The sequence below is a fragment of the Durio zibethinus genome, chromosome 22, assembly GCF_047325235.1.
Source record: "Durio zibethinus cultivar Kanyao isolate XHJ-2024 chromosome 22, ASM4732523v1, whole genome shotgun sequence".
NCBI classification, from domain to species: Eukaryota; Viridiplantae; Streptophyta; class Magnoliopsida; order Malvales; family Malvaceae; genus Durio; species Durio zibethinus.
In genome coordinates this window covers 2,286,195-2,306,608 of record NC_143183.1, presented here as the reverse complement: position 1 = coordinate 2,306,608, position 20,414 = coordinate 2,286,195, and the positions used below count along the sequence as shown (strand labels likewise).

The window sequence follows — 20,414 nt, the reverse complement described above, 5'->3', positions numbered from 1 at the left end:
TTCTTTCAAGTTATGAACTTAATAAGATTTAAAATAAACAATTGCACTTTGTTTTGCAAGCGCAATTAAAGAATAAAAATAATTGATTCATAATAAAAAGCTTGTAAAAAAATGTAGCGACTTGTTCGAGGCCACGATCAAAACAATAAAGGAAATTTGATGGGCACGGAGAATCACTTCTTATTATTGCCAACCTTCAATGCAAATCACGCCATTTTTTTCAAACATAAAAAAAGTTGACGCCTTTGCTCTGCAAATTGGCTTCTTTCACATAATTGGAATGAAAATAAAAAAATTGAAAAAATAAAAAAGATATCTTCCATATAAAAGAAGAAGACGAGGGAGCCGCCTGAGATTGCAGGGACTAGTTGAGGTAAAGGGTCCTTTATATAGAGGTCTGGGAATTGAGGAACCAAAACCCTAACCCTCAAAACTGAGATCCAATTACTAATTTGAAATGGCGGAATTGCCCTTTTTGGGTTCTTAAATAGAGGTGCCTTTGTTGGACTTGGGTCTGGATGGAGTTGTTCCTTGGGCTCCGCTGTTTCAGATAAACCACATATTTTGAGTTATTTTTTCATTATTTTTCAATACACTTATTTATCTTAAAATTGTATTTATTATAAAATAATTATATTGAAATTTGAAAATTTTCAGGTTTTTTTATACATTTTAATGGATATTTTGAAAATTTTTGAATCGATTAATTACAAATAAAAATAAATAAATAAAAAGTGTTTATTATTTAACTAAATTTTACATATTTTTAAAATATTGACTTAAACCAACGAGTGATTAGTTCAATTTATTAAAATTTATTTTTTTCGATGAAAAAATTTAAATTTAAGTTTTGATTATTTGTTATAATTATTTTAAATATATAATTTATAATTATTTATTTTAAATGATAAGATATAATTTATGTTATTTTAATATGAAAGATTTACACCAAATTAAAAAAAAAAAAAAAGCGACTCAAATAGAGAAAGAATTACATTTGTTTAAACTCTATAAAGATCAATCTAAGTGATTGGAACAAATGAAGCTATGAGACTTTATTTTCTTTTATCTGTGGATGATTGCAACTGATAACAGTTGAAAACTAATCAGCCTTGTAGTTGGTAACTAGCTCTCATGATGGGTCTAATGGTCCGCAGGTTGAGGAAAATTTTTGAATGATTTGACCTGATTTTATGAGTTTTTTTTTTCGAAAAATTAAATTTTAAACTAGGTTAGATCGAATTTTTCATTTTTTATTTTTAAAATAAAATCGAAGTCAAATTTTAAATAAATTCACTTTTATCTGACTTAATATATATATATATATTTTTATTATTATTATTATTTATTAAATTTTATATTTATATATATTATATTAATAAAATTATTATATAATATTTTAATTTAAAATATTAATTTAATAAAAATATTATATTATGTAAAATTAAGATATAATTGATATTAAAAAACATTTTATAAATATTATATTAAATTAAAATTTATCAATCATTTGTTATTTTACATATGTGCGCATCGAATTGGATTGGATATGAATAAATAATATTTTAATATCAAGTATAATCGAATTCAAGTATTTATTTTATAAAATCGAATCAGATTCGAGGTGAAAAAAAATTGTCTCGTTCCAATCCATTGCCGTCCATACTAATGGAAGCTTCAATTAAATCAATGCCTTGTTCCATCTTCCATCAAACCAATTCACCATCTTAATAAAAAGCTTAGATCATGTGACAGGTAAGGCCAGTGATGGTTCTCATATAATAAAAGAACAGGCTAGTACTGCATTTGTTTTGTTGTTGGGTCATCTACTTAAGCAGAATGCCAAGCTTTTGCTATTACAATCCAAGTAAGATGTTTACTCATTGAATTGATAGCAACACAGGCAATTCACACCTTCACCTTCACCACCATTACTATGACAGACCTTATCCAAGCAAGAAAACCACAAAAACCTTACAAAGCAAAGGTTATGGTGAGATGACAAGGTTGAATGGACTTTTACGCTAAAAGTTCCATGTAGAACATAACCCAAGACAGAAAATTATAAGAAAGATAGCATCATGATATTGGTGGTAATGACATACAAAACCTTATATTCCACAAGGTTCCTCACCTAACCAGAGACTGCATACACAAAGTACAGCTTAATTCTAAGTTTGTAGCAAGAAAAGGCACTTCACAATGTTTACAGCATGAAAATGCAGCATGACAGTACGGAATTAACATAATTGGAGAAATTTTTATTTCCCAGAGTCCAATACAAGGTACAGATCATGCTAGCTAAGAATGGTAAGTATAGAAACTTTCTGCTACTATGTTTAAACACTAGCAACAATATTGGTCAACAGCCAAAATTGCTAAAGGAATCTTTATATTGATCAAGTTCCTACATTAATGACTGTATAATCAAAGATTGCAGTTCAATGCACATAAAAAAATGCACATCGAATGAATATATGTGCAGTACTTACAAGGCAATAGCTTTCACAATAGCTTTCAGTAATTTAAATGCTCAAAACTTTTAAGCTTTCACTTCAACTTGTTTCGGCCCATGTTCTGGTATCAACAATCCAAGCCCTTCTTTCCTTTCTGCATCTGCATAAGATTTATTTTTCTTCTGATACAAGGGATTCGAAGTCAATGCCGTCAACTCTGAATTCCCATTAATCTCCAAAACTTCAGGCAACCCATTGATGCACCCTTTGGACATTCCCACATCAATCCTTATTGCTCTATTATCACAAGCACCATTGATTCCATTCTCTTGAATTGTATGACCTATAATCATCCTCTTTGCACCAGGAATTGTGGCAGGGACATGTTCCAAAAGTGAACAGTCACAATTCATGGCCAACTCATCCGAAAACTTCCTCAACCAAGCCACAGCATTCCTCCCTTTACAATTCCCTGGTGCAGGCCTCCCCATCAACCCAACAATCCAATCCCTCACCTCCGCATTTATCCTCTCCAATCCATAATACACATGTTTCTCTAAAATTCCTCAGTGCACAAAAACAGACTCTCCAACAACCAAAACTGTCAGATTATTAGCTAAAAGTCTACGGGAATTTTGGACCATCAGGTCTCAATGCAGCAATTCTAGTTCTGTTACTATGGTTGACGTTTCAGGCACATCAGGAAAAGACAAAGGAATCCCATGAAAAGGGTCCTTAGGCATTTCCAACCCATGACACAAACTCTTCATTTTGTTCCCTATATCATACCAATAAGCCCAAACGTTAAATTACTCTAAACCCTTTTCAGTTTCATACCTGAAATCACCTTCGACATTCATTATCTCATGGTTACCGTTCAAAGTTATCAGCTGTTCACCATTTTTAACAGCTCCACTCTTCAATTTCTCCAAGAAATAAAGGATCTGAGCCCTTCCCCACCTCGGTCAAGCACATCGCCAATCTCGACAACGGCGGTAGACCCACCAGACCAACGATCAGCCCATCAACGAGGCCGGCGAGACGGAGGGCTTCCTTGGATTTCTAGAGATCGCCACGGAACTATGAAACTAACTACTGAAGACAAACTCTCACTCAGTCAAGAGTTGTTTTGTCTTTTTTTCCTAATAATATATAAATAAATAACCTTTTTAAACAGCGACCAAAAACCTTATAAACCCGATGTCTAACTGTCTCTTTCTCAACTCGAACCGACTGAAAAAAGAAAAACTAAAGGGAAAACAGAGAAAAAAGAAAAAAGAAAGGAAAATGGATCACGTTGCAGCAGTTGAACAGCAATTTGTTTCAGAGAGAAAGTGGAGGAAACTGAATGAAGTGAATATGGCTACTCAAGCCCAACTTGGTCCTGTCCAAGACCACATCAATTTCACTCTTCAGGTTTTACCCCTCTTTCTACCCAAAATTGAAATCCTTACTCATCTTTCTGATTTGGGTATCTTTTATTTTTTTTTTCAATTGCATGCATAAAAGTATGATTTTGTGGGCTATTTGATTCGTTTTGGCAAATGGGTTCTGCTTAATTCATGCTTAGATTTTGTTAAAACCAAATTCAGATTAGAAGGTAAAGCTTTTAACTTGCTGATTGCTTTAGATATTGTAAGCCTTTACTTCTTTTTTTGTTTTAATATTGTCAGATGTCAAGTTTGTTTGTTGGCTGACCAGTTATAGTTATGAATTTAACTTCTTGGTTGTGTTGTTTTGTTTAAAATTCTTGTGATGATTGGTTGCAGAAAGCGTATTTCAAGTGTGCCTACGAGTGCTTTGACCGAAGTAGGAAACAAGAGGAGATAAGCAATTGTGTAGAACATTGCAGTGTTCCTCTTGTTAATGCTCAACAGCATTTTGAGAATGAGATGGCCAAGTTTCAAGTAAGTTTCATTTGTTTTTTCTAATTTTTGTTTCAGGAAAAATATTTTGTTGCTATAAAGCTTCAGTTGTCCCCTAATTGAACAGCTTTACTTTTCTCAGGCTAAAAATTGCTTCAATTTTCACTTCACTTTATTGCTTCCACTCCACTTTTCTTTGTCTTTGCAAATTTAGGGACCTTATACAGTTTCTATATTAGATATGAGCTGGTTTTACTGTCTGTTTTTTATGTGTTTCTGGAGCTTTATTTTAGAAGGATTTCCAAAAGTTAGCACAAATTGAATTCATTGCCTCTTAAATTTGTTCTTTCACTTGTATACATTCTCTGAGAATCTAAGTAGTTTAACAGAGAGGATCAGTGGATTTGATGTGATGGGATGGCAATACTATCCCTTTCTCTGTTAGGAAATATCAAAGATGAAGATCTTTCTCCATTTAGTTTTCTGTTATCTAGAAAGTTAACTATCTCCATTCTCCTATGTTAGCATCCACTCAGATGCCATGGTTCTGAATAATATTAGAGAAATGTTATCATTATATGAGTGGTGAGGCAGCAAAGCAACATTGGACCGATCTCCCGCCCATTCTGTTAACTCAAGTTAGAAATCTATGACAAGCTACGCCACTTCCATCAAATGCTATTCCTCCCTTCCCTTTTTTTTACAGCTAATGGTAGTTAATTTGAACAAGTCTCTGGAGACATATTTAGCTAGTTTTAACCTGGATTAAAGATTATTTATCGGAAAATGCTTAAATGCAGCATATGACGTCTTATGGTTGGTTTAAGTGCAGTAGAATAAGCAAATGGCAAATAGTTATTAGTTTAACATAATTTGTAGTTTAGGCCTGATTGAATGTGATTAATGATTCCAAAATAGCTGGAACTTAATACCAAGCTTCGTTTCATAGATTTGGAGGTCGAAACAGAAAACCTGATAAAATGATAAAATGTCAAGAGAATGGCACTATGGAACAAAGAAGAGGAAAGTGAGTCATTCAGAAAAAGTTTTATTTTCATCAGTATTTCCCTGTTGCTTTCCTAGTCACTTTGTTGGTTCCTTAAAATATAAAATTGGAATCTTAAATTCATGTTTATATTGTGCAATTGTGTTGACCTTTCACCGCAGATTTTGCACCATAATAATACATTGATTAATACTTGTTCTAATGGATGTAGGAAAGGTTGAATAGATCCCTTATGGTCTGCCAAGACAAGTTTGAATCAGCTAAATTTCAGCAGAATAAAACCGATGCAATCAATGAGTTGGAGTCATGTGTCGACCAGTCCATCGAGGATAACATTAAGACATTGCCACATCTTGTTGGGAGATTGAAGGCTTCTTTCAACATTGGTGGTTGAGCCAAGTGAGTATTAAGGATAGTGGTTGCGACCCATTTTCTGTTTACTTAACAGATTCTTAACTCAAAACTTGAGATTTTATAGAAGGCATTAACATCTGCCCTGCAATGCCTTCACGGTCATTTGGGAAAAGGCGAATTATATTTACATATTTGTTACAGATGACCCAAGTTTCCTCTTAGAAGTTGATTTTGCTGTGAAGTAATACTTGAGATACCGCCTTCAGATGCTTGTTTAATGCGTTTATTAATAAACCTTGTTTTTGAGTTAATGTTTGCATATGAATTCAGCAGTTGAAAGAAACGACAGTAGTCTTGATTCTTACCAAACAGACATAAACTGAAACAGCCAGTAATTCTAGATTGATCTTTCCTTAAGAAAGGTTTTCGACCATCACTGGTAGTATTGCAAGTTACTGCAATACCCTCATTTATATATAACATCCAGGTCCTATCCCAAAAGGTTTGGCTCCCTTTGATGTTTCTGCTGCTGCTGTTGGTTCCAGAAGCCATGAATGATGTAGCAAAATGAGACAAGCGGCAAAGAATCCTGTTACCTTGGCAATAATGCTTAATCCAATATATCAAACAAACCTGGGATAAAGCGTCAGATGCCGGTATGTGTTTGCCACGCGACACGACCTCGTTACGGCTTGTTGGCTTCGCTCAGAGTACCCTCAAATTCGAGGGCTGGCGCGTGAGAAGAGAAAGAAGAGTTTGCTTAAAACAAGCTTATGTCATTGGAGGCAGGGTCATAGTTATAGTAAGGATGACATGAATGTGAGAAAACGTGTAGTGGATGTGAAAATTTTCCATTACTCTGACAACTTTCGTGGTGCAAAAGAAAAGAAAAGCATTGTTCTTTTCAGGAGCATTTTGCTTTAAGAAAAGTTGAAAGCTTTTGCAATAGATATCGAGTGTTGCACAGCTAGAAAACTACTCCTTTCCTGCACATCTGTCTATCAGGCTGAATTTTCTTCAGATTCGTAGAGCCAATGGCAATAATAGCCTTGGTACATATATCAACTCAGCTAAAAGCCCACAACTTGACCACCTGATTTCAAACCTAAACTTTGCATAACAATACCTTCAATTAAAGGTTCAATCTAACAAAACATACCTACAATTATAGGTTCAATCTAACAGAATATAATGTATAACCAACAAAGACAACTAGTTCAAAAACAGATTCAAGTTCATATTTTTGTGACTGTCACACAGACCTTTACCTTGTTCTTGTCTACAATATCACACAGTAATGTGATCAAGCTTTTCATCTGATGCTCGACTTAGCCTCTTCCTTTTTCCGCTCCTCAAACTTATATATAGCCCCCTGAAGCTCATCTGTACCTCCAACAGCTCTCACAACATAGAAATATACACCAAAGTCGAACGCATCAAAATTATTAGTCTTTGGTGCAAGGCTGTTATTTACTAAGAGCCCAGCCATCCAAAAAGCAGAAAGTTGAAGCTGAAATTCACCAAGATAATGAACAAGTTACGTATGAGTTTGCACCAAGATAAGTAACTCATCTCATTTACACCCAATTACTAAAACAAAGAGGATAAACATTACAAGGGTGTGAAAAGCATTTTCATAGTCTGGAAAGGGACGGGGCAGATTCATGTCCCTTGAAGATGAGTGGAACTACATTCCATAATACCATTCCATAATATTCTTAGAATGAAGCAGGTTTCAAGTAAGACAGCGGCTAATAATACAGATTTAGAAACCAAATTATGCAGTTTATTAATGAAAAGACTTTAGCTCTACCATCAATTCAGGGCAAGACAATAAGTAACTCACAATGCTAATACTCCAATTCTAACTATTTCTCTCTTTTTCTATAGAGTATGGTACCCATGGCATGATTTCTATGATTATGGAGAAATTTGACACTCAAACACAAATGCAAAATCTGACAAAAAAATGGGGGCTTTAACTGGGTTTATTTCCACTATCCCTATCAAAAGCTTGCCCGACCTGCTTCTGTCTATTAACTGCAAGAAAGCATTCAAACAAGTTCGAATCATCATCAGCAGCAACAAGTTGCAGGCTTTGCCTCTTATTTAGATATTGGAATAAGAATTTAGTTACACATTAAAAAATCTTTGGGTTTCACAATTGTTAAGATTTGAGAGTGAATATCTATTAGGAACTGAGATGATTTTGCAGAGACTGAGGAAAAGGAGGGAATTTGATGAATTAGGGTTTCTGCAAAAAGGGACCAAATTGCCGTAGCTAGTTTTATTAAGAAAAACACTATAATCACCAGATCCAGAGGCTCAAGAATTTAATTATGCATTACAAAAATCCTTATTGTTAAGGTTTGAGAGTGAATATCTAGAAAGAATTGAGATTACTTTGGGGAGAGTGAGGAAAAAGAGGGAATTTTGTGAATTAGGGTTTCTGCAGAAGGGGCTAAATTGCCATACCGAATTTTATTAAGAAAAAAACACTGTAGTCACCAGATCCAAAAGCTAAAAGCAAGATAGAGATGAAGAGCATTGGATTTGGTAAGACAAGTAGAAGGCACCTGAAGAAGTACTCAGAATAAAAAGACATTAGCAAGAATTGACAAAGCTGAAACCATGGCGACGATGGAATAAAGCGTGCAGAATCTTGAAGTCTTGGAGTTATCTCCGATCATCAACGCCGTGAACGAACCGGTGAATGTAAAGATCACTGATACCACCAAGGCATAGAAGGCCGATGGCTGTCCCTTGAAGAGTAACGGAACTGTATTTCCTCCAATGTTTTCTCGGGGAAGCAGGGACAGGATGATGCCGGTGGCGGATGATATATAGAAATTAAGTCTCGCCACAGAGGAATCAACGGCGGAAGCGAACAGTCGGTCAATCTCGTTTCTGAAAATCTGTTTCATCTTATGTTCGAAACTGAATGGAAACAATGGGTTACGAAGCTAGTAATGAATCACAGAAACAAAAATATAAGATCAACGGTGGCAGTTTTATTCATATAAAATATTAAGTGGAGCCCACCACCACCAACAATACCACGCGTTTTTTACCAAAAAAAAATTAAAACAAAAAAAAAAAAGTGTGCCGTCCGCGTATTATTAAATTTTGGAAGAAAAAGTAATTTTAAGAAAAAATTATATTAAAAGAAAATGAGTAATTTTTTTTTTTTTTAAAAAAAAATTTAAAACTTTTTTGTTTGATTTAAGGGAATTTAAGATTATTTAATAATTTTTTTATTTTACACTCTTTGATCACGCGTTAATAATGACAGACATAAAAATACGATATAACATATGATATATAATTATATTTAAATTGTTTACTTATTTATTTAACATGTTAATTTATTTTGCTATTTATTTAGGGTATAAATGGTTTATCTAATATTTTTACCAAACTAATTAAAAATTAAAAATCATTAAAATTGTTTATATATATATAATAATATTTATGTAAGTAAATATTTTCAAAATATTTGTATATATATTTTGTTAAGTTAATTAAATTATTATTTTAATATTTATTATTTTTATGTAGAGTAAATGCGTAGATTGATCTTTCTTAAAGTTAGGAGTTATAAATTCTTTTTTTCACTGCTTTTAGATAGGGTTATAATCGAGTTGAATCGAATCGATACAGTGAGAAGTTTGAGCTCGAGCTCTACTCTTAACTTGCCGCTCGATAATCTGCTCAAATTCAATCGAGTTTTATTTTTTTAACTCGAATTCAATTCGTAATTGAATTTAAGCTACTCGAACTCGTTTGATTAAGCTTAAAAATATGTAAAAATAAACTCGATTTTATACTTGACAAGAGCTCGATTATTTGTGTTCGAATTCAAGCTCGAATTCAAAATATTTTATTAATTAAAATAATTTAAATATAAAAGGTCGATTAGACTCGCAAGCTACTCGAGTTGAGTATAAGAATACTCGAACTCGACTTGATCGATAAGTCAAGCTACTCGAGCTCGAGCTTGACTCGATAATAATCGAACCAAATTCGAGTTTTATTCGAATCGAACCCGAGTAACTTACGAGTAGTAATGTATCATTTACACCTCTACTTTTAGAAGTTTCACTCTCAGAATAACTTTTATATATAATAATATTAAGTAAATGTATTTTAGATTTTATATCTAATAATATTAAATGAAAGTATTTTAGCTTTTATATACTACAATATTAAGTAAAGGCATTTTATATTTTATTTTGATTTTATTATGAGTAACAAACAAGGATTATATTTTCATCTTAAAATGTAAATTTTGTTGAAATTATAAAATTTTGAAGCAACAAGAATTATGTTTGTTATTTTAAAATAAGCAGTCCTTGAAAGTAAAACAATTTTGAAGAATAATTTTTTTAATAATATAATTTTCATAAAGACTAAATTTTTTATTTTAAAAATGCAAATTCTGTTATAACTACAAAACGAGGAAAGATAAAATTATTTTATAATATGTTTTCAACAAAAATTATATTTTTAATCTTAAAATGTAATTTTTGTTGAAATTATAAAATCAAAGGAAAAATAATTTTTTTCATAATATATTTTCAAAAAAATTATATTTTTAATCTTAAAAATGTCGTTTTTATTGAAGTAATAGGATTTTGAAATATATATTTTAAAATTCTATATTTTTAATATAAACTATGTTTTTTTGTCTGAAAAACTAATTTTGTTGAAACTATAGAATTTTCAACACAAATTTTTAATCAATTGAAAAAAAAAAAAATTATAACCCACAAATTTGTTAAATATATTTTAATTTCAAATAATTACAATATTATTTAAAAATATACATATGTTAATAATTATTGTATTTTTATTAATTAAATTCAAATCAATTGTTCAAACTAAATACAAATTTAATCTTATTGAATTAAAACTTAATACAAATAAAAACGAAACTAATTTTATATTTTCTGAAAAATGAAATTTAAACATGATCATTGTTAAGTATCAAAGGATGAGAATTGCAATGCTCTGTATATGTCAATTAGAGTATTGGCTTATCATGTAATTTCTTTAATACTAAAGGGTAAAATAGACCATAAAATAATTTATAAGCAAAAATATACATATTTTGCATTTTTTATAGAAATCTTAAAAAACTTTAAGGTGAGGAGGGTTTATGATTAAAAACTATTTTTTTAATATTGTTGAAAATTTAAAAAAATTTCAAGAAATCATATTAAAAATAAAAAATAAGAATCACATAACAAAAATTAAGATTTAAAAAAAAAAATCTTAAAATTTGTAAACCAAACACCGCGTTAATATTTTTTTAATCGATAAAGGGTTCTTAGTTTTTATCTTTTAAATTACCTTTTCAGATAAATTTAAATAAATTTATTTATGCTAAATTTATCAAATTTATATAAAATTATCTATTCATAATCTCTCAAAAATTTAAATCTAAGCCATCAAATGAGAGACTATATCAAAAAAAAAAAAAATAGAGGAACAAAAAATTTATTTTATCCATTTTATTTAGTTATTTTTTTATTTATAAGATATTGAATTTCAATCATTAAAATTACGAATAAAATATTTTCTCCACAAATCTTTTGCCATAACACATTAAATCTAAGCCATCAAATGAGAGACTATATCAAAAATTTAAATCTAAGCCATCAAATGAGAGACTATATCAAAAAAAAAAAAAAATAGAGGAACAAAAAATTTATTTTATTCATTTTATTTAGTTATTTTTTTATTTATAAGATATTGAATTTCAATCATTAAAATTACGAATAAAATATTTTCTCCACAAATCTTTTGCCGTAACACATTAAATAGGCAACGACGACCCCAGAAATCCTTCTTGCACCAACCATGGGCTCTCTTCCAAACTCCATCTTTAGCACTATACATATACATGCCATTTTCATTGATCCTCCATTTGAACAGTGGTTTACAACTTGAAGTGTTTCCCAACGCATTATACAGCATTCCACAAGCAAGATGATGTTTTCCTCCAAATTTAAAATTGCACAGGAACAATGTAACACCCAAGATGTTGTTTTTGAAGCTGAAATGGTAAGTTTGTCCGAATCTGAGGTTTCTTTCCATGAAATTTATCTATTGACTTGCAGTAGAGGGTCATGCCCTTTCTGGAAGGTAAATCGTTTGTTATGTAGACATGTACTGTTTGAAGTAATTCCCAGCCGGAAGCCGGCATGAGTTTTTCCGATAATATCAGCAGAGTGTAACTCGTGTTTCGGATTGAAAAAAGGATTAATCATTTTTCTTTCGGTGACCTAGTTGACGGATCACCAGAAATAATTGTTTCAAGTCTCAAAGATAATGAAAGATTGTAGCAGGAGCACGGGAAAATAATGCCAAGTGATTCTTTTATAATTGTTTCTGTACTGTTTGTTTTAGTTAACAATCGCATCGATTTTACCCTAATTAAAGAATAGTTTCAGTAGGGAAAATGAAACTGCTGGGAAAGCTAACAGCAACTAACTGTGATTTTTTTTTTTTCTTTTCTTCATATTTTTTTTTGCTGGTGTAGTTAAAAAATTGCGAGATTAATGTATAAATAGTGGAAGGCGGGGTTTGGTAGAAATCGTGATGGGTTAGGGTTAACTAACAACTTGGGCCTGAATCAGTCAATAAGCCCATTGAACACAATTTAAGTGATTTTTAAAATGATTAATTTCCAAATTGTACTAAATTATGAATAACAAAAATCACAATAAAAAATTAAATGTTAAGTATTAAATTTATGATAAAAAACTGTTTGATATACTATTAAATTTACACATTATACCAGGAAATCTCTTCAATAAATATGAATGTTCATCACATTTAGCTCTCATGATGATTTGATCTTCCATGAGAAGCTGTTCTTATTTGCTCATATTGTTTTTATAATATTATTATCTCATATATTGGGACGTGCCTGCCATTTTCATTGATCCTCCAGGAGCAGTTGTTCCTGTTGCACAAATTCGTCGCTAGGTGTATATGTATTACAGTGACTAGATAACCAACTGCTAGGTTTTTTTTTTAGACTTGGGAATCTTAAATATGATATAGTGAAAATGATATGATATGAAAATAATATAGATAAAAGATATAAAAATAATATAATTTAAAATTTTAATAAAAATTATAAATAAAATTAATAAAATTAAAAATATATATTTTATATTTTTATATTAATATAAATTATAACATATAATTTTTATATAAAATATAATATAAATATAATATTTTATACGATACGAAGAAACGAACTAATATTTTCTATCCAAAATTGCAAATGAATCGTGTCCTCCCAACATATAGCATCTCTGAAGCTGAAGTGGTACTTTTGTCCATAGCCGAGTCTTTGCAAACCAAGATCATCATCTTTTGATCTGCAGCGGACAATAATGCCCTGTTGGGATCGGAATTCGTTTCTTATATAGACAAGTACAGTCCCATGGCCAACCCAAAACTGGCTCAGGCTTTTGCTGAAAACATCAGCAATATATAAAAAAACGACCATTTAACTCATATCGTGGCTTAAAAGGAGTAACTATTTTCTTGTCTAAGTCACAAAGATTAACGCACAAGTTTCCTCTTAATGGATAACAAAAATTAAATTGACGGCTTGGGGCTCCGGTTCTGGCCTTCAACGGCTAGAAGTGTTCATAATTTTGTTTTAATTTAATTAATTAATTGATTATGAAATTAATTTTGGTTAGTTAATATTTTAAAGAATTTCAGTTTTTTATTAATTCGATTTAAAAATCGAATTAACTGAAATTTTAATTAAAATATAATAAAATCTAAATATAAAACAAAAAATTTATGAAATGGATTATTTTATTTCATAAATTGTTAGAATTTTTAATATGTTGTTTTGGTATCTAAATATTTTGTTAGATATTTTTGTTTAATTTGTTTAAAATATGGGAAATTAATAATTTAAATATAATTTCACTTAAATTTATTTATTATTCAATTAATCAAAAAAATTAATTTAATTAATTTAATTAGTTACATTTCAAAATTAATAAATTTGATTCGATTAATAAAAATAAAATAAAATAATTTAATTAATTTAATTTTAAATAATTCAATTTGAAATTAATCGAACCAATAAATTAAATACTATTACCGGCAAGGTGGCTTTTTTGGCTTCAACCTAAAGCTATGGATGAATCAAATGTTCAATATCTTGACAGATTCATGTGTAACTAGCCATGAACATAGAGAAGACCAATGCCAAAGTTAATATAGCTTCTAGCTATTAGGTAACAGACGCATTAATTTTGCCACGATTAGGAACTGTTAAAAACTGTAATACTGAAATTATCTTGATTGATGGAGAACTAATGGCAATATCTTTGGATTTTTTTTTCCTTTTACAGGGGGAAACAAGTATATATGTTTCCAACTTTTGTCAAATTTATTTCTTTTATTATTTTCAATTCTATTATGTACTGTAACACATAGTAACCATAAAAAGCCATGCTACATGTCAAGATCCCAGCCTTGCTACGTGCTTAATGTTTTTGCCTTCCAAAGCTGAAATCCACCAAGAAATTAGTCTACCTTCCAAAAGTTCCCATGGCATAAAAAGGATGTAGAAGAGAATGTTGGCCATAGAAAGTGCTCATTCAGCTCAGAAAACTTAATGCTCTATTTGATTCTCTGGAAAGGTGACGGAAAGTAAAATTAAAGGGGAAAAAAAGTGAGGCAGAAGAAATAAGAAAAGCAACATATAATTCCTCATCTTGGTGAGAAAGTCGTAGTTAAAGAAAAAGAATGTGATTATAAATATTAAAATTTAAAATTTAATTTTTACTTGATAACATCTTTTAAAATTGATTGTAGGAATCGATCGGATTAAATTTCAAGTTCAATTAATCACTAAGTTAACAAAACTCATGAAACTTCCTAATTCAATCAAAATAATATTTCTTCTTATCTTTTCTTAGTATTGATGTTGAGGTTCAAGTTGTTTCAAGGTTCGAAATCTGTTCTAGATTTCCTCATATATATTCCAAAAAAACAGAGAGATTGCTTTCTTTCAGATCATTAGAAGTGATTAATCATCAAAATCAAAAACCCATTATCATCAGATCATAACAAATTTCATAGTCTAGATTTGTTATAAGATCCAAATCCCAGAAAAAATCTTCCATTTGGTAACTGATCAGGAGGTAGCAAGGCCAGTCCAACAGCAACATCAGCAGCAGCATCTGGGGTGTGGGTGCCCTGCCCACGAGTCATTGATGTTTGAGTAAATCCAGGGCAAAAGCAATTAATGCTCAATCGACTTCCTTCAAATCGCCTTGCCAGAACCCTGGAATAAGCATTCAATGCCAGCTTTGACACTGAATAATCAGTCCATATTTCTGGCCACCCTTGACTTTGCCATGTCCCATTCTTCACATCTTCAAGAAATAAATTTATAACATCTTCTATTTGTTCTTCTGATAGCCTCTCATTTTGTAGAGTTGCTTTGATTCCAAGGTTTCTCACTTTCTGCATACATGAAAGAATATAATATTATAATCTATCAACTAATTGTAACTAAGTAAAAATCTTTTGTTATTATTAATTAGAGGTGTGTAGTATATTAAAATTATTGTATGTTAAATAACATTAAAAGTATTAATTTCAGAAAATGAAATGTCTAATGTTTCTTTATTAAGAATTGATTAAATTATTGCGAGCGGAATTAAAGGGGTGTGTTTTAGAAGAAACGATTTGTTATCGAATGGTCTTATGAAGAATAATGAGAGCATTTTGAACACTCAAAATTTTATATTCAAAGAAAATTTTAAAAAAATTTGTCCAAATTTTAATACGGATCAAGATACTTATTTAGAATTAAGATTATTTTAATTTTAATTGGAGTTTGGCTCGATTAGCTTATTTAATTAATATATAATTTGTTTTTATATCATTTTAATTTTAAAATAAAAATATTAATATATTTTTAGAAGCATAAATGAAAAGCATAATTAAGATTATTCCTATATACTTACATTGATGGAGCCAAGCCTCGAGCTAATGTTCAGTATACGGCTTATAGAAGTTGAAAGGCGAAACAATGGCAAGAGAGACTCAGTGAGTAACTTGGCTCCATGAAAATTGGTTTTGATGACAGTCTCCGAGTATTCCACTGAGTTCTCATGGATTTCATTGAATGAAACAGCTGCATTGTTGACCTGAGAAAAAATAAATTATTAGAATATTTATCATAAAATGAAAAAAAAAAAAGAAAACAAATTAAAGTTGAAAAACAAAATAAACAAAAAAAAAAGACGTGTGATGTTATCTTTTTTATAAATCAAATTAAGTCAAGCCTGATCGGTCTTCTAAAGTTTAACCCAAGGCTAAGCCTGGCCATTAAACATTTTAAAAAATAAAATATTTTAATATTTTCAAATATATTTTAAATTAAAAGAATATTTTTATTAAGAATTTAATATTTCAAACTGAATCAATTCCAAAAAAGATCCAATTCTTGACCTGAATTGGATCAAGCCCGTGTTTCCTGGTGGCAAGCACTGCCCATAACATATGGAATTATTAAGAATTTTGATGCCATTCAGATAGATTATTTAATTATTGCCATCCATAAAAATATATTATATATATGTTTGAGTGAAATTTCATGACTTCCAGCCAAGTTTGGTTGTTTAATATAATAATTGTTGTCAAATAGGGCTGGCTATAGAAATTAATTAACATTTTATTATATAGTTTATAGTAGCATATATATATTAATTAGAACAATTAAATAGGTAGCATAAGCAAAACAAATATTGGCTAATTATATGCAAGTTAATTAATGTTGAATTTCATACACAATACAAGTCTTTTAATTAAAATAATTAATTATTCATGATGTTCAAACTTATATTGTGATAAATAGTTAAATTTTCCACACCAAAAATCTAATTAAATTGACAATGAAGGACTAATCTTAATAAAGTTTAATATAATCTTGAATTTGAAGCACAAGATCATCACATTAGGAAGAGAATACAAGGCATGCAATTTAAACTATGGATATGATAGTGACATTTTTGTAAATAAATGACAAAATATCATATTGAGACTTTCAATACTATTATTTCAAAAGCAGTGAAAATTTTGTTTTTTTGTGTTTATATAGCTAGGTACTCTTTCTTCTTTAAAAGGGGACTTTTTATTCATTCTAAATAAAAAAAAATCCAAATTGAAATTATAAGTATAAGTATAAGATAACTCATTTTTGTCAATGATAAATAAAACTATTGGACTAATTAAAAAAATTCCAACTAAGTTATTTTAAAAATAATTATTAAATTAAATTAAATTCGATTAATTTTATTTGTAATAATCTTAAAAATCTTAAAAATATATATTTGATATGTTATTAAAATAAAAATTTTATACATCACATCAAATATAAACTTTTTGAAATCTTTTATAACTAATATTCAACTCTCCCATGTGAGGGTACGTATGCTCCAATCATGTTTCGATCTGTTTTCTTTTAATATTATTTTTTTTAACTTAACAAACAAATACAATGTATTTTTTAATAATACGAATAAAGATACTTTCAGATTTTGTCTGGTTTTAATTTCTTCATAGTCAAAGCATATTATCTATAATTGTTTATTAAGAAGGTTAGATGCATGTATGTATTCTCTGTATTAGAGAAAATTATGTATAAAATTATTAATTACAATGCCAAATTAAAGAAGATTAATTAATGAGAGATGATCACTTACAAGAATATCCAATCCTCCAAATGTTGTTTCGAGCCATGAAACAAAGGTTTTGATGGAAGCAGGGTTTGAAACATCAAGAGGAAAGAAGTGTACATTACGAAGCCCATTCAGATCCCTCAGTGATTCAGCAGCTTTGCTTCCTCTTTCCACATCTCTAGCCGTCAAAACCACCGACAAACCCAGCTCTGCAAACCGCTTCACCACCGCAAACCCTATGCCTTTGTTGGCTCCGGTCACTACAGCAACCGTGTCCCTACTCCACCATCTGCCATTCCATCATCAAAACCATGTTAAACATCCAAAAGGGTATCACCAAAATCACGCATTTCATAAAAAATTTCAAGCATCTGAGAAGGAGATTGAACAATTGTTAGCTTTTAACAAACCTAGTCTTGGAGAGGGAAGTTGGAGAAGAGAAAGAGAAGTCAACTTCTTTTGATTCCATTTTGTTGTCCAAAGAGATCAGTTGCTGCAGCCTGATTATATATAGTGAGGAATCAAGAGAAAAATCATTTAAAAAAGCAAGAAAAATTGCATAAACTAATGAAAATTAGGTCGGGAATCAACTTCTTTTGATTCCATTTGTTGTTCAAAGAGATCAGTTATTCCAGCTTGATTATATATAGAGCGGAATTAACAAAAAAAATCTAAATTTGATAATTTATATATTTATATCATATAAAATATTAAAATTTATGTATTTATATTATATTTTACACAAAAACTACAATTAATAATTCATGTTCACATAAAATATAAATTTTTTTTTATTTTGTTAAACTTAAATATAATAATTATTAAAATTTTAAATTATATCACATTTATATCATATTTATATCATATCATCGTATCATATTTTAAATTATTAAATTTAAATCATTTAAAAAAAGCAAGAAAAAGTGTGGAATTAAAATGAAATTATTATAATTTCCAATGAAAATTAGCTGGCAAATTAAATAAGTTTAAGGGAATGACACTGAGTTCTTAAAAGTATAGTTCTTAGGTCATGGGCGTGCGGACTTGTTGATGAAAAAGAATGGTTGAAATTTGAAAACAATTCCCCCAATTCCATGGCACTTCTTGGATTTTAGTTTTAATTTTTTTCTCATAAGAATCCAAGAAAAATTTACCAATTTTGACCAAGACTCTAATGCTAGTGGACATATAAATTATTTCCCTCACGTCATGCAACAGATTGAGTACTCTTTAATTCCATCAATAGAATTAGAAGATTATTATGCATATTTATATGAAGGGACGTCCATTCAATAATCAAAGTTAGTTATATAAACATTACACATATATATATAATTAAAAATAAAAATATCATTTTTGACTCACCCCTGCAAATGATAATGTGAATCTAACGTTCAATTTGGTTTTATCTTATTTGGTTTCCAAAAAAATTGGAATTTAGTATTTAATATAATTGATTTAAGTAATTATATTTAAAAACTTGATATTCAAATTTATTATTTTTCTATTATTCTCAAATCATAGTTTTTTTTTACTGAAAAAAATTGGTTTTTACCTTGCAAAGTTTTTGGAATTTAAATATAAGTAAAAACATTTTACTTTTTAGATTTACCCAAAATTTTCACTTCTATCTATGTAATTGGTACAAGAAAAAGTAAATTTTAAATTTGATAATTTATATATTTATATGGTATAAAATATTAAAAATTTATATATTTATATTATAATTTATATTAATATAAAAATATAATTTTTTTAACTTTATTTATAATTTTTATTAAAATTTTAAATTATATTATTTTTGTGATATGTCTAAAATTGTTAAATCTAGTAAATTCTAGCTGTCGAATTTGATGATTATTTTTTTTATTGTTAATTCATAATTTAGAAACGAAGAAGGAGTGAGGATGAACGAACAAGATAAAATGCTCATATCCATACAAATACAACAAAGCAAAAGATAATGCAAGGGTCCTCCCTTCTTCTGACACGTGGCTGAGTGGTCCACTCCCGGTCACTGATTTTTGTTATCCCAAAGTTTTTCGTTTTCTTGTATTATTGGAATTTTTTTTATATATTAATACCAATAAAAGACAAAACTGAGAAGACTTGTTATCGGTTGTTGCAGAAAGAAATACGGAAACTGTAATAAAGCAAAAACAAATTGCCAGAAGCAGTGACGAAGACAAAAAAACAAACCTGAACTATAAAACAAATTAAAAAAAAAAATTCTTCGATGTTGTTCTGATTAGATCAGACTTGATTCGATTGTAGTGATACTTTTAAAATTTAAGTTTGGAATTGATTTAAGACATTAATCGCCTATGATTGAAAAATGTTTTGAGTTAGATTTTAATTTCCACTTACTTTGCAAGTTTAATGGATAATTTAACTCATAAATATTTTTATTTTTTTTAATTTATTTTTAAAAAATTGTTTTCAAATTCAAACTTTTTATCCCAAAAACATATTCCACACAACAACAAATGGAATGCATTCCATGATTTCAATAAGACTAATTTTATGTCTTATTTTTATATTATATTTATATCATATTTTATATAAAAATTATTAATTATAATTTATATAAATATAAAAATATAAAATATATTTTTATTTTTATTTTTATTTTTATTAAATTTATATATAATTATTATTAAAATTTTAAATTATATTATTTTTATATATTAATTTTATATTATATTTATATTATATTATTATACCATATTTTAAATTATCAAACCAAATATTTTTTTTCCAACTGTACCTTCTTCTTAGAATTCAGCAAAACAATAATAATTTATTTCGTGGCCAATGGATGTGGATCAATCAACTCACGAGAAATACATTGAATGTGCTCTGCAAACTTGGAATCCATCGACCAAAGTGGGGTCCTTTTTTTTTTTTGAAGTCTTTGGTCATGATTTAAAAGTCAAGACAGATTCCAAAGGACAAAAGCAGCATTAACTTAAAAAGAATTTTGGAATTTTTAATGTTG

The 20,414-nt window shown here is 29.2% G+C and overlaps 2 protein-coding genes, 1 long non-coding RNA gene, 1 other non-coding gene and 1 pseudogene across 4 annotated transcripts; 1 reads left to right on the top strand and 4 right to left on the bottom strand.

The window, feature by feature from the left end:
- Positions 1 to 110: 110 nt before the first annotated feature.
- On the bottom strand, positions 111 to 251 carry LOC149512465 (small nucleolar RNA snoR86). Its single transcript, XR_016332203.1, has one exon. It is a non-coding gene; the product is annotated as a small nucleolar RNA snoR86 (small nucleolar RNA).
- A 1,989-nt stretch (positions 252 to 2,240) lies between these two features.
- Positions 2,241 to 3,536, bottom strand: LOC111307576 (shewanella-like protein phosphatase 2 pseudogene; annotated as a pseudogene).
- LOC111307679 (uncharacterized) lies at positions 3,253 to 6,574 on the top strand. The gene is made up of 3 exons (XM_022905773.2): positions 3,253 to 3,872; positions 4,226 to 4,363; positions 5,539 to 6,574. The coding sequence occupies exons 1-3, from the start codon at positions 3,657 to 3,659 to the stop codon at positions 5,719 to 5,721; spliced, it is 537 nt and encodes a 178-aa protein (XP_022761508.2). The 5' UTR covers positions 3,253 to 3,656; the 3' UTR covers positions 5,722 to 6,574.
- Positions 6,575 to 6,682: 108 nt separating this feature from the next.
- Positions 6,683 to 8,712, bottom strand: LOC111307682 (uncharacterized). The gene is made up of 2 exons (XR_002692172.2): positions 8,258 to 8,712; positions 6,683 to 7,191 (listed from the first exon to the last, which is right to left on the bottom strand). It is a non-coding gene; the product is annotated as an uncharacterized LOC111307682 (long non-coding RNA).
- A 5,963-nt stretch (positions 8,713 to 14,675) lies between these two features.
- Positions 14,676 to 18,031, bottom strand: LOC111307228 (NAD(P)-binding Rossmann-fold superfamily protein). Its single transcript, XM_022905242.2, has 4 exons — positions 17,827 to 18,031; positions 17,441 to 17,705; positions 15,701 to 15,883; positions 14,676 to 15,194 (listed from the first exon to the last, which is right to left on the bottom strand). The coding sequence occupies exons 1-4, from the start codon at positions 17,883 to 17,885 to the stop codon at positions 14,802 to 14,804; spliced, it is 900 nt and encodes a 299-aa protein (XP_022760977.2). The 5' UTR covers positions 17,886 to 18,031; the 3' UTR covers positions 14,676 to 14,801.
- Positions 18,032 to 20,414: the final 2,383 nt, after the last annotated feature.